Source organism: Pteropus alecto, unplaced genomic scaffold, assembly GCF_000325575.1.
Source record: "Pteropus alecto unplaced genomic scaffold, ASM32557v1 scaffold14, whole genome shotgun sequence".
NCBI classification, from domain to species: Eukaryota; Metazoa; Chordata; class Mammalia; order Chiroptera; family Pteropodidae; genus Pteropus; species Pteropus alecto.
In genome coordinates this window covers 9,349,834-9,363,265 of record NW_006436810.1, presented here as the reverse complement: position 1 = coordinate 9,363,265, position 13,432 = coordinate 9,349,834, and the positions used below count along the sequence as shown (strand labels likewise).

At 36.5% G+C, this 13,432-nt stretch overlaps 1 protein-coding gene across 1 annotated transcript in view; it reads right to left on the bottom strand.

Moving 5' to 3' along the window:
- PHLPP1 (PH domain and leucine rich repeat protein phosphatase 1) overlaps window positions 1–13,428 on the bottom strand; it is a gene marked incomplete at its 5' end in the record, with an annotated part of 165,210 nt that extends 151,782 nt beyond the window's left edge. Inside the window, one exon of the mRNA XM_006913756.2 lies at window positions 13,152–13,428. Within this exon, the coding sequence (XP_006913818.2) occupies window positions 13,152–13,428 (277 nt within the window). The remainder of the gene's footprint in view (window positions 1–13,151) is intronic.
- Between the last annotated feature and the right edge of the window lie 4 nt (window positions 13,429–13,432).

Genomic DNA, 13,432 nt, shown 5'->3' with positions numbered 1-13,432 from the left:
ACACATCGTGCCCTTTCATTAATGTGTCAGTTCCTGACATGCCCAGTTCATGTAATGCTAGTCTCCCCACCCCCATTCACATGGGGAATCCTTCCCAGGAAGTCCAAAGCATCCCACTTCCAGAAAGAGTGGATTTGTTGGGCTTCTGGGTCCCCTTGGCGCCCTGAAAATGCCTTCATTAAGGCACTTCAAGTTTTATTATAAATGTTTATGTAAATTTCCCCCCCACACATACCAGATAGGAAAGCCTCAACGTTCAAAAGGCATTCATCCTCAGAGCTTCATAAATTTAACATAAACACTCTTTTTAGACCTTTTTACTTCTGTTCATGGCCACAGCCACCAGTACCATTTATTCTAAGTGTGTGTGGGGGGAGGGAGGCCCTTACAAGAAAACCAAGTACATAAATAACATTATGTCACTTCCTGAGGGTAAATACACATATGGTAAGCAGTAGAAAGTAAAAAGGCCCACTGAGATCTGGAAGCTGGGTGGTAAGCCAGGTCCACATACCACTTAAACGGATAGCTACAGTCAGTTTAACATGCATTACCATCTCAAACTCACTCTCAGCAAAATCCATCCTCAACTGCTAAATATTTGTAAATATCAAGAGTAGGAGACACTCTGTCATTCATCCTTATATCACCAACCCCTAAGTACAGTGCCTGGTTCTCAAGCTTTATGAGCTGACCTACAATTCTCCCATCACTCAAACTGTGAACTTGCCATCTTTGAGCTTCGATCACCAAAACAGCCAATTAGCACTGAGTCCTAGGATAACGTCTAATTGGTCTCCTTTTCTCTCTCTAGTGCTCTATTCAGGCCCTCAGTATCTCACTGAACCACACAAGCTCCTAATTTAGGCTTCTCTCCTCCAATTCTAACCTCCTCCACTCCTGATTCGTCCAATGCTAGCACTTCTTAAACTGTATTGTATAGATGAATCACCTAGAGATCTTGTTAAAATGCCAATTATTCAGTAAGTCTGAGCTGCAGCCTGAGATTCTGCATTTCTAGAAGCTCCCGGGAGATAGTGATGATACTGGTACCTAGATCCATCACATTTCAAGGAGCAAGCCTCTATTCAATGGCCTTCTGCAATAAAGTGCCTAGTAAGCACTGATTGATGACCATCAATCAGGAATGCATAAGCACATATTTCTATGCTAGGTAAGAAACTGGTCTGGATGCCCCGGTCCCTTCCAGTGCTCAGATTCTACGCCCTCCCTAGACGTCCATGACATTCTCATCCATTTTTTACCCGTGAAGCCTGGCAAAGCTATACCCTAGCATGTATTACTTACATTATTAACATTCAGCAGGTTTTGAATTAGTAACTGTTTACAAACAACTCTGGTTTAGTCTACTCCAATATTATAAATGTTTTTAAAAGATAAAGAAGGTATTGTGCAAGGGAGTAAGTATCGTTGTGCTTATGATAGCACCTTAAAAATAAATGAACACCACAACTTCATCCATCTCTATTATCTGGAGGTTGATGCCACCTGGGTTAATCTATCAGTTTCTCAGAACCAAGAGGGCTGTTAACTGTTTTTGTTTTGTTGTTCGGTTGGGGGGCTAGGGGAGGAATCTCAGGCACATCTACAGAAACAGGAAGCAATGACAACTCTACTAGCAGCTATAGGCCTATTCGAGATTTAAACCAGCATTTCACATATATTAACAAAACGATCCCTACTCTCAGAAATGGACTTCTGTGTGGTATCTTCAGAACGGCATTATCTTCTAAGCAGTTCCAAGGTATCTGTTTATAGAATTTTTGTCATCATGTATTTATCAATGAGACAATACTATTAAGATTTGGTAAAAAAAAATAAAAAAAAAAAAATGCCAAGTTTCTCTTATGACCTGGTTACAGAACAATGGATTTTGAGTGTCTACTTCATAATCACAAAGGCTAGTAACTATTCTCATTATTATATTGATGCTAACATTTCTGTTAATATGCCCCATAAAAATCAACCTGTCCAGTGTTGATATTGCTCTAATAACTAAGGTCTCTGTAAAAATTTGTCACAGAGGACAAAAAGGTGCTAATGAGAGTGGAAAATACACATTGGCAGGTAATTAACTCGAATGCTGATTCATCTAAATTAGGAGTATTTTCATTTGAACTTGAAGCATGACTTATTTAAGTCAGCCAGGATCTGAAGAACTATTTTTTTTTTACCATGGTGCTTGTCATAATTTTAAAACTAACATAAAAAGCAAAATGAAGATCTTCTTCCAGTGCTGTCATTCGCATTACTACAGGAGACATTATTTCAGAGACATTTGACTTCCACTTAAAACACACACAAAAAGTTTGTAACAGGCCATTACTAAGGACTTAACTTGCCATAGGTATAGGACAGGTTTTACAGCCATAGATAAATGAGTTATTTCTGCTTATATAAACACTTCAGAGTTGTGTTTCCTCCTGGTCCACATAGAAGTTTTAAAAAAATTCCTTCATCAATGAAGAGCCAGACACTAGATGGGCAAAGTTAAAAATAATACCCTTGGATTATTACCAATTCATCAACCTCCAAATTTTACATTAAGGTAGGTAGTCTACATAACCACACTAAATTAAAAGAAAGTGCCTGTCTCTTGAAGATAAACATAGCAATTCCCATAAATCTCATAAATTCAAGGAAAGCAAAACCCTTAGAGGCCTTAAAAAATGATATGAGAATATTTTTCAAGTGTACTGTAGACCCCCTGCCTGGATCCAGAGCAACCTCAAGCATGTGCACATTTGCATTTTCTTTTCAAAAACAAAATTAATATTTGCTTAACCTATAACTTAGATCCTCACAAACTATAACACTAAATGGAGCCCAAATGATTCAAGGGGATAAAAAGGCCTAGATGCCTAGACAGAAAGGTACCTGGTAAATCTTAAAGCACCAAACTGGAATCACTAATCCTAAACTCAGTCTGACTGGACTTTGAACTTGTAATTTATGGTTGCTCCTCAAATAATTCGTTTGCCAGAATTATGGCAACAGCCTACTCTGTCCGGTTCCTCAAGACTCGACTCAAAGGCCTTCTGGGGAGTCACACAGTGGAGTCAGGAACCTTTCTCCTTTACTGATGTTACAGTAATTTGTGAACACTGTGCCTCTATCAGAATACTTTGCACCATTGTATCGTAAATGTTAGCTTGCTTACTGTTTCCACAAACATGCCTTCAAACCTACAAGCATTTCAAGGGATCCTAGAAAATTAAAATTAGCCATCTTTGAATCAAGAGTTCTTCTGACATAGTAGATACTCGTAGTAACTACTGGACAAAGGAATGAATGAATGAATAAAAGTGGTCTGCCAGTGTCACTGAGCAACAGTATATCCTATCTTCCCTAATGAGCCCTAATTAACTCTAATTAACATTTGTGGCAATTTACCATTGCTAAAAATAATAAAACCATGCTACATTGTATAACACCTCACAGTTTACAAAGCACTTCCACATATATCATCAAATCTGAACCTCACAAAGTTCTTTGGGATATTTTTTATCACCCTTCCCCCCTCCGATAAATGAGGCTTAAGGACGTAAAGGACTCAAATCAAGTAGAGGTACACCTCGAAGATAGTGTGGGCTCAGTTCTAGACCACCGCAATAAAGCAGGTATCACAATAAAGTGAGTGGGGTGTATGTAAGGAAAAGAACGAGTCTCCTCCAGCTAGAGTCTCCTTCAGGGGAGATGCTTATTACATAAAGCTGAAGGTCAGCTGCCCCCCAGCCGCACTCCCTCTCTAAGAGACCATCAAGAGAAATTTCTCCTTTGCTTCAGCATCTGGAGTACATATTCTACGCCAGATGCAATGTATTCTTACCCTTCATATTTTTCCACTTTAAAAGCTTCCCTTCCTTATATTAAAAATGAACCATCATCTCATATGAAAAGATGCTCAATATCACTAAGCATAAGGGAAATGCAAATCAAAACACTGAGATATCACGTCACATCAGTGAGAATGGCTACTATCAAAAAGTCAACAAATAACATGTTGGAGGGAATGTAGAGAAGAGGGAACCCTTCTGCACTGCTGGTAGGACCCCAAATCAGTGTGGCCGCTATGGAAGACAGTATGGAGAGTCCTCGAAGAACGAAAAATAGATCTACCATACAACTCAGCAATTCCACTTCTGAATATTTATCCAAAGAAAAAGAAAACACTAATTTGAAAAGACATATGCACCCCCGTGTTCACTGCAGCATTATTTACAATAGCCAAAATATGGAAACAACCTAGGTGTCCACTAATAGATGAATGGATAAAGATGATGTGGTACATATATACAATGGAATATTACTCAGCAATAAAAAGAATGAAATCTTAACATCTGCAACAACATAAATGGATCTAGCTGGTATTACACTAAGTGAAATAAGTCAGAGAAAAACAAATACCACACGGTTACACTTATATGTGGAATCTAAAAAAACAAAAACGCAAAGACTCACAGAAACTGATCAAACTGATGGTTGCCAGAGGAGAAGGGGCTGGGGACACAGATGAAAAATGTACAGGGGAATATAGGCAATAATATTGTGATAGGTTTGCACAGTGACAGATGATTACTGGACTTAGTGTGGTGATCACGTTCTAAGGTATATAAATGTCAAATCCTTATACTGTAAACCTAAAATTAATATAATATTGCATACCAACTACATGGGAAGCTAAAATGTTGCTTAATGCAAATGATTAAATTAAAAATGGAACTTAATGTAAAAGAGAATCTCTCTCACCCCTAAAAATATTCACAGATTGTCTTTTTACTAATAGGAACAAGACAGTTCTTTCTCTCTGAGAGGAGATATTCCAACCGTAGCAAATTTCATGATAAATCAGACTTCCAAAACCAGCAAATAAACCCCAAAGATTACTAAACCCAGTTGTTCTGATATTTTACATCACAAAAAAGTAGAAGTGTGTATGTGTACCTAAATAATCTATGTGCATTTAATTGTGAGAAGACAAGTTTTTTTTTTCTTAAAAAAAAAAATGAAATAAAGAAAATAATGAATATGGAATCTTTTAAAGAACATAATGTCTGAGTGGGAATTTGATTTTTCTTCCAAATGTTTTTTTTAATTCTATGATTTATTTTTCCAACATGTACATTCTTTTAAAAATCCAACTGTTCTATTAGAAGCTTCCCTTATAATCTAAGTGATATGCAATCTCTCAAAGTATTGATCAGAATGAAAAAAAAAAAAGACTAGAAACACCTGAAGTAACAGAGAGACCACCAACTGTATGAAACACACTCCATTTTTTAAACTTTTATTTTGAATACTAAATATAAGAAGGATCCAAAAATAGTAAGTATATAGGTTCACAGTGTGGGAGAAAAAAAGAACAGTGGACAGATAATCTAAATCCTGGGTTCCATTCCTAATTCTGAGACTGACTTGATCTTGGACCAGATACTTAACCTCTATCAGCTTGCTTTCCTCATTTATAAAAATACAAATGTTAAGATCTCTACAGGATCCTAAATTCTATAATCAAAATAACAAAACAAAAAGTCATTTTAAGTGCATTTTCTCCTACTGACTCTAGGCACAGGTAGGCACACAGCTCACATGTGGATGCCTCAAATAGAGTTATCATTACAGTAACCTTTATCAACAAGAATCTTGCTTTATAAATCAACGTAAGAGAAAAATGTTACTTTAACTTTAAAAAGGACATATTTCTTGAAACTCATCTTCTCTATTCTGTCATTAGTCCTAATCTACACCAAAAAGGTGGTCTGCTTTGGTTGGCAATCTCAGGCTATCTTGTATATATTAGGTCCAAGCCATGAACAGATCTTACAGAACTTTAAACAATCACAATTTTTAGTCCTTCTAATTTGAAGGGCAGGCTCCCTAATGGAGTCCCAGAATGTTAAGAGTTGGGAAAGATCTTAGATTTCTTCTAACTCAAGCTCATCCTTTTACTGATGAGGAAAACAAAGACCAGGGGAAGTTAAAATAAATGCCCAGAGGCATACCAAGCTTCCTGACTCTGAAACTAGTTTCTTTAAACAAAAGACCATATTCTTCAGTCCGAGTGGGAGATAAAATGGTACAAATTGTTCCCCCCCAGTTGTTTTTGAAAAGAACAAAGTTCTTTTCACCCAACCCTGGGACACAGCAGTCAATCTCAAGAACCATAATATAGCACCCATTCAAACACTAAGGTACACCCAAACCAACTGTACGAATAGGGACAAAGAAAGAATACCTTAGGAATATATTTCTCTTAGCTGACAATAAATGTAAAAAAAAAAAAAAAATTGGTTCGTGGATAAAATTTTGTTCTTTGGATCATGTATCAGAAGCAAATTGATTGTAAAATCCAGATAATTAATAGGCAATGAAAACAATTACAGATCATACTTTCTCTTGCTATATTTTAAAATATGCCTCATGTTTGAAAAGAATGCCCAAACGTTCAAACATGTTATTAATGGAGGCAGGTATAGAAAAAGATTCATTCTCTAAAATTGCTCTTCAATCAGATGCATGAGTTAGTAGAAAAATAGCAACAAACACAAAATTCTTCCAGCTTGAAAAGCAGAAAAACTAAAAAGAAAAATCAACCAATCCTAATTATTTCAAATTTCTAATTAGATTTTTCACTCATTATTGAAATGGTCCAAAAGCAAATTATAGTTGACCCCTGACAATATGGGTTTGAACTGCGTGTGTCCACTTATAGATTTTTTCAATAAAAATACAGTATCTCAAGTTTTATTCAGTTTTCAACTGAATGCTTTCACATCACTGGAAATGAGGCTGATTTATTTTTATAAGCTTCATTCAGAAAAGTATATGAAAAAAATTCTGGATTTATTTTGTTTTGTTTTGTTTTTTGCTAAAGTACTGACATTTATAAATTCATAAAATACATACTACCTACAAATAGAGTGTTTCACTAATTTCCAATAGAGTTCTAGGTTCCAAACTCAGAAGCCACTAGATTGCACCTCAACACACACTTCATCATTAAATATATTTTACAATGTATTAAAGCCATCTCAAATGTAAAAATACAATAGGGAAACAATTATTTCAGCATGAATGTGGCATTACGGGATGATTATGCTTTGTTTCATTTAACATACTGAAAGTTATACCAAGCATAAATGTATATAATATATGAACAAAACCATTCTACCTCTAAAACAAAGTGTAATAACACTTCAGTAATCCAGTAACTGTTACTATGCTTGCTTCTAAACATCACACAACTTGAAAGAGCTGCTATTTCATAGTTAACCAAAATCCTAATGTTCTTTAATAAAAAGTATCATTAAAGTCTGTTCTTTCCAGATCCCTGAGTTTCAATTTATCAAAAGTTTCCAAAGCCTAAAACTGAAGTTTCATCCAAATCCAAGCACAACCAGTCACAGACTTAGGTTATAAATACCTTATATGTCTAAAGAATCTACATGGTCAATTTTTGGGTTTTGTTTCAATTATACTATTTTTAGAAAACCAAAGGTAAGTTTAAAAAAGGGTTTGCCCTAGAAGCACAGGAACGTGAGGCTGGAGTGAGACCGGATTCAAAACTGCTCATTACCAGTTGTACCAGATGCCTGGGATTAAAAGGGTAGAGTAAGTTTTAGAAGGTGGGATTTTTAAAAAAGGCTTCATTTTCCCATACTGTTGTGGACATTTTGATAACATCTCTTTCTTTTTTTTTCAAACTGTCAGGCAACTTTAAAGGAAAAGCTTTTCTATTGAGTGGCTTCAGAATCTCTCAATTTTCAAAGTACAACAATTAAACCCTTCTCCTGTCCAGATAGGCTGAACAATGTTCAACTCTGGCACATACCAAAATCATTAAATCTAAGATGCCTCATTAAATTAATTTCAAAGTTGAAGTGAGAGATGCCTTTGAAAAAAGAGGGGTGAAAACACCTATTAACTCTAAGAAAAGTTTGGGAAATGCTTTCTCAAGATCCACACAGAGCTCCACTCTGGTGAAGCAGAAGACACTAATACTACGCAGCTCATCTACAATCTCCTGCCATGGGAGAAATGCCTCTATGCATTTTGTGTGTACGTTTAACACATCTCTGGGGGCCCAAACAACATGTAAGGCTGAAGAATCGGGGCACATACCACCAGCTGCTTAACAAAATTCCACAAATTCAATTCGACAAATGTTTAAACTAAAATGCCAAGTATTACACTAGGCTGGGATCATGTACAATGTCAATGAATGTTATGCTACCAATAAATCAAATTCAGAGTTCTAAAAAGAAAGAAAAAGAAACAACAAAAACCTTACACTTTAAAAATAATAATCTTTGGACAACCAATCAGTTAAGAAGGGTGATCCAACAATCTTAAAACCACAAAAAGGTACTTTCAATGCAGAAACTTTACAATCTCATACACATCTCCTCTCCCTACAATTATTTCAATGAGCACAAAAGGTACACCATTTCAGGAATAACTGAAATTCAGGGAGAACAGCTGCCTCTAACTCCATATAACATATAAATTATAAAAATTGTACAACAGCATAGTAATGCCAATAAACTACTGATCATTAAAGTACAAATAATTCTATTTTAAAATAAAAGGTTTAAACAAATCTTTCATGATAGGTATTTTCAATACTTTACAAGTACAGCTATGTTTTAAAGAAACTGAAATGTTTCTTTAAAATGTTTCTCCACCTTCAAAGTTATCCACCTTCCAGATGAAGTGTTAATTCTCTATATCCAATGAAGATTTACAGTCCAGTGAAGATTTACAGTTTACCAAACGAAGCATGCTTGAATAAGAAAATAAAGAATCACTAGGTAAACTTTACTTCATATCAACTTAAAAGCAAGTATGACTATTTGCAACTAGGATAGCTTAGAACACTTGAGAACTCTTTCTGTACTGTCTACTTATCTGCCAGTGTTGGATCTTTACACCTTTTTAAAGGCTGCGTGATAAAAACAGAACTACCCGCATTTTACTTTGGACTGGAAGGTAATATTATCTCGTTACCAACAAAAATAGCATATTTTCTGAATGCTTTCAACCAAGTGAAAATTAAAGTGTAAATGAAATATAGCACTGATTCATAGAAAGCGATATGAATTACAAAACAGAATACCCAAGCTCTCTATTCTCAGTTCTGCCAAGAACTGAAAAACCACAATCAAGAGCCAAACCTCTCTGTGCATAGTTTCTCCATCTGAAAAGAGGATTGACACCAACTCCTCCCTAATGTTTTTGAAAGGACAAATGAGATAATTTATGTAAAAACCCTTTAAGATTTTTGAAAAAAATAAAACCCAGCATATTAATAGATGTTATCAAACCACAGTTATGAAGGAAAAGACAGCCTGTACTTTACATAAAAAACAACAAACATAAAATTTAAATATAAAAAACAACAAAAATAAAGTTAAGCCCTTTGTTCTTAAAAGGACTGTTCAGGCACACACTGGTGTCACATGTTCATACCACGTTACTCAATACTGCTGTAATTATAGTAATAAGAGCCTACTCGTCAATATTACAGCTTAATGCTGAACCACCCTTCTTGGTTTCCATGTAGGAAACCATATAAGGTTCGATCATTCCCAGAAGAAAAAAAGAGAAGAAATATGAGAGGGGTAAGATCATTCTGAGCAATCCCGAGAAGTCACACATAAAAATACCTTGTCCAAGATTCACTGGGCACAGTGAGTGTGCTCTCCATTCTGTCAACGTCCTTTCCACACTATTAAAATCTGAACTGAAATACCTAGACTAAATCTAAAAGGTGGTAGAAAGTCAAAAATACAAAAAATATAGTTTAATATCACTTTATCAATGACTCATCCTCCTCAAGAGTCCAAAACACAAGCTCATTAATATTTTGAAGTCCATAACTTATGTCAAGCAACCTAAATTCTTAACTTTTTTTTAACCTAAATTTTTTTTAACTTGCTTTAAGGTAAAATTTAAGATAGCTGATTTTAAAAGGAAATTAAATGTTAATGTACATTAACAATACTTAAAACGAGTAACTTCAGATAAAGCCATTTAAATTTTTTCATATTTTAAATCATCTAAAAGAATAACTGACAGGTGCGACAACAATTTCCAAACTACATTTTCATTAACATCCTTGTAATTAGTATTTTTTGTCCAGCACCTTTTAGTTCTTTAAGGACTTTCATTTTACTTTACCCGAATAAATATTTAAATATTCGAGGCAACCACAAACAGCTTTCAAAGCCTCTTACGAATACCTTGTGTCAGGTAATAAATAGTAAAATTTAATTGAAAGGTAACCCTCAAGAGAATGACAGCTCTCCACTAAGGACAACTTTAAAAAAATGTAGCTGACTAGATAAACTAGATAATGAGCTCAATTTAAATACAGGAAGATATTCAAAAGGCATCAGCAGTAAATTTAGGAGTTAGTTACATGTAAACTTATAAAAACAAATGTGGTACACAACAACCTCTTAAAGGGTGTCCCCTAAAACAAACATTCTCTTCTTCCTAATAAAAGAATTACTACCAAAATGGTACACTTTCCAGCTGGGCGTATTGCATGCCACTGCAGCCCAGGGGTAATTTCCAGGAATCTCCTTCAGTTTGGTGCAAACTTTTGTTATATGTAAAGTCTTGACAATGTTCCCATAACATGTAAGACCACCTTAAAACAAGGACCTTTTGGTTATCAATAACTAAACTTTCTTGCAAAAGGTAAGGTAGACTAGACTCATTTTTGCTAAAATATGTTGTATGGCAAATGAGTATCAACAGAGACATTTGCTATATTAACACAGGCTTAAAATAAGCTCAACTTTGTATAAAAAACAAACACTTAGACATCTTTATAATAATCAGTCATCTTCTTTCTAGGACACCCATACACTGGCTTCATATTCAAGAACAGGTTGGATACTACGTGTGGCCTCCCATTAGCTATTTGTATGAATGTGTACACAGGGGCATATATGTATTTATGGTGTGTATACAGAAATAAAGCAAATAAATCCAGAATAAAGTAACAATTACTGCTTTTCATAAAGAACAAAAGAATTTAAATTATCACAGCAGAAATTTAAGATAACCAAAAAGATAATGTCACTTTTATGTTGAGATGTTAAAAAAAAAAAAAAAAAAAAAAAATCCTGTATATCATTCACTCAGAATGTTTTGGACATACTTAAAGAGACAACAATCCAGGGAAATCGTATTTAAATTTCATGACCATGACACCCAAAACTTTCTCATGAACATTTACCAGGATCGACATATCCAATCATGAGGAAAACAAGGGATGCAGAGTTCTTCCCATATAAAATATGTTCAAAACTATTTAACACATTTATTCACATTTCCTTTGGTTTGGTTGAGTATTGATCATTCTCATAGTAACAAAATATTCTCTTTCCAAGTATGATTACCATTTAACGCTTTTGTAATTTTACAAATTAGATGAGCTACAGAAATAAAGGATAGTATTTGTTGCTCCTACATAAAAACAAAATCACCTTTTTTGAAGGTCACAAACTTTTAAAGGCCTGTCATCCAGCTGAGATAGTATCTTTGGAAACTGCAAATGCTATTGTATTGATATAATTTTCTTTATAAGGCAAATATCCATCAGAAATCCACCTGAACAACAGAGAAGCTTCAATGAAACTCAAAAGAACATCTCACCAGTAATGCTACTGATCTTGCATGTTTCAATGAGGAGTAAAGATTTCTTCATTCAAACTAAACTGGCACTAGGACACAAGTTGGACCAAAAACATATTAAGTAGAAAGAATGGCTACAGATTAGCTACAAGTATGATTACTTTTCCACCAACACCTACAACCTAGAATGGTAAAGCTGGGGAAGATTTAACTATCCTGATTTAATTTTGTTATGCTACCTTGATAAAATTCCTTATCAGTAAGTATGTAATTCTCCAAATCAGAGGGAGAAAAGGATGCAAACAACTTACAGAGCCCAAATACAGCAACCAGGATCTACAGTTCCCTAATTTAGTACCCACCAAGTAAGTCTTCAACCAAAAGAGAATAATGAGTCACCCCTACCAAGAATTTGATGTCAATTACACGTCAATAAAGCTGGAAGAGATCAAAAAAATTTTTTTAATTTGAATCTAGAACAGAAAAAAGAATGAGGATTTTAGATCATATCTCAAGAGATAGTAACTACTTAAAAGTCATGATCCCTATGACAAGTCACACTGCATTGGTCAGTTCTGGCTATCAAAGTTGGAAGCGAGAAATAAGGCAAAATAACTTTTGATGCAAGAATCAAACCTGGAGAATAAATTGAAATATAGCAAAAAAGCACTGGGAAAAAGTATCACTAAAAAGGATCCTATCTATCTGTTAGGTTTGTAAGAACTAAGTGGGCAAGTAAGCCTAACAAAGCTGAACCTGCACCAACCGACAAAGGGTATACTGCCGCTAGAATGGCCACTTTCAGACAGTCAAGTGTAGGGAGAATGCTCTACAGCTGTGGTCCCCAACCTTTCTGGCACCAGGGACCAGTGCTCCTCTGAGAATCTAATGCCTGGATGATCTGAGGTGGAGCTGAGGCGGTGATGCTAGTGCTGGGGAGGGGGGCGGGGGCAAACAGAGATGAAGCTTTCCTGGCTCTCTGGCCGCTCACCTCCTGCTGTGCCGCGGTTCCTAATAGGACACTGATCTGTACCGGTCCGCAGCCGGGCGGGCTTGGCGCTCCTGGTCTAAAGCACTTTTGTTGGACATTTTCCTCTACTGGTATTAAGTGCACATGACAGTTTACTTGAAATCCCAAACTGCCCCCAAACCCAACACGCCCCCCAACGAGGCCTAAAGGCAGCCGGTTCACTGTTAAATGTACTACTGCTTCTTTCGGAAATATCTCCTTCTTATACTTTCTGCCACCTCCTTCACATTGCTTCCCAACCTCTGAGTCCTCAAGACTGGCCAAACTCTCGAAATGAACAATTGCTCAACTGAGTATTACACAGATTGCCCGTGAAAGCAGTAGAGAAGTTAACAAAGACTGCCGAGGACTTGCGATTACTCTGCGGTGGGGCCAACAGACCGCCGCCTGGACTCTTTCCTCAGGACTGGAAGTGTTTACACCTTACACACCCAAGTGCAGGTGGTTTCCTTACCTGCATAGAAGCGGATGAGGCAGCCAATCTCCGAGTCCATGCCCTCCTCCTGCACCCTCCACAACTCCCCAAATCCCAGCTGGAAGAGGTAGTCGTTTTGGATCTGCAATGGCTTCTCGTCCGCCTCCAGGCGCCGGGTGGTCTCTCCGTGGAGCTGCACGTACAGGGTGGGCAGCAGAGGCGCCTTTTCCGCGGTCGTCCCGTTCCCAGCCGGGGTCAACTGGGGACGGCCGGGGGCCATGACTGCTGTCGCCTTTTCCTCCCGAGGCTGATCGCGGGCG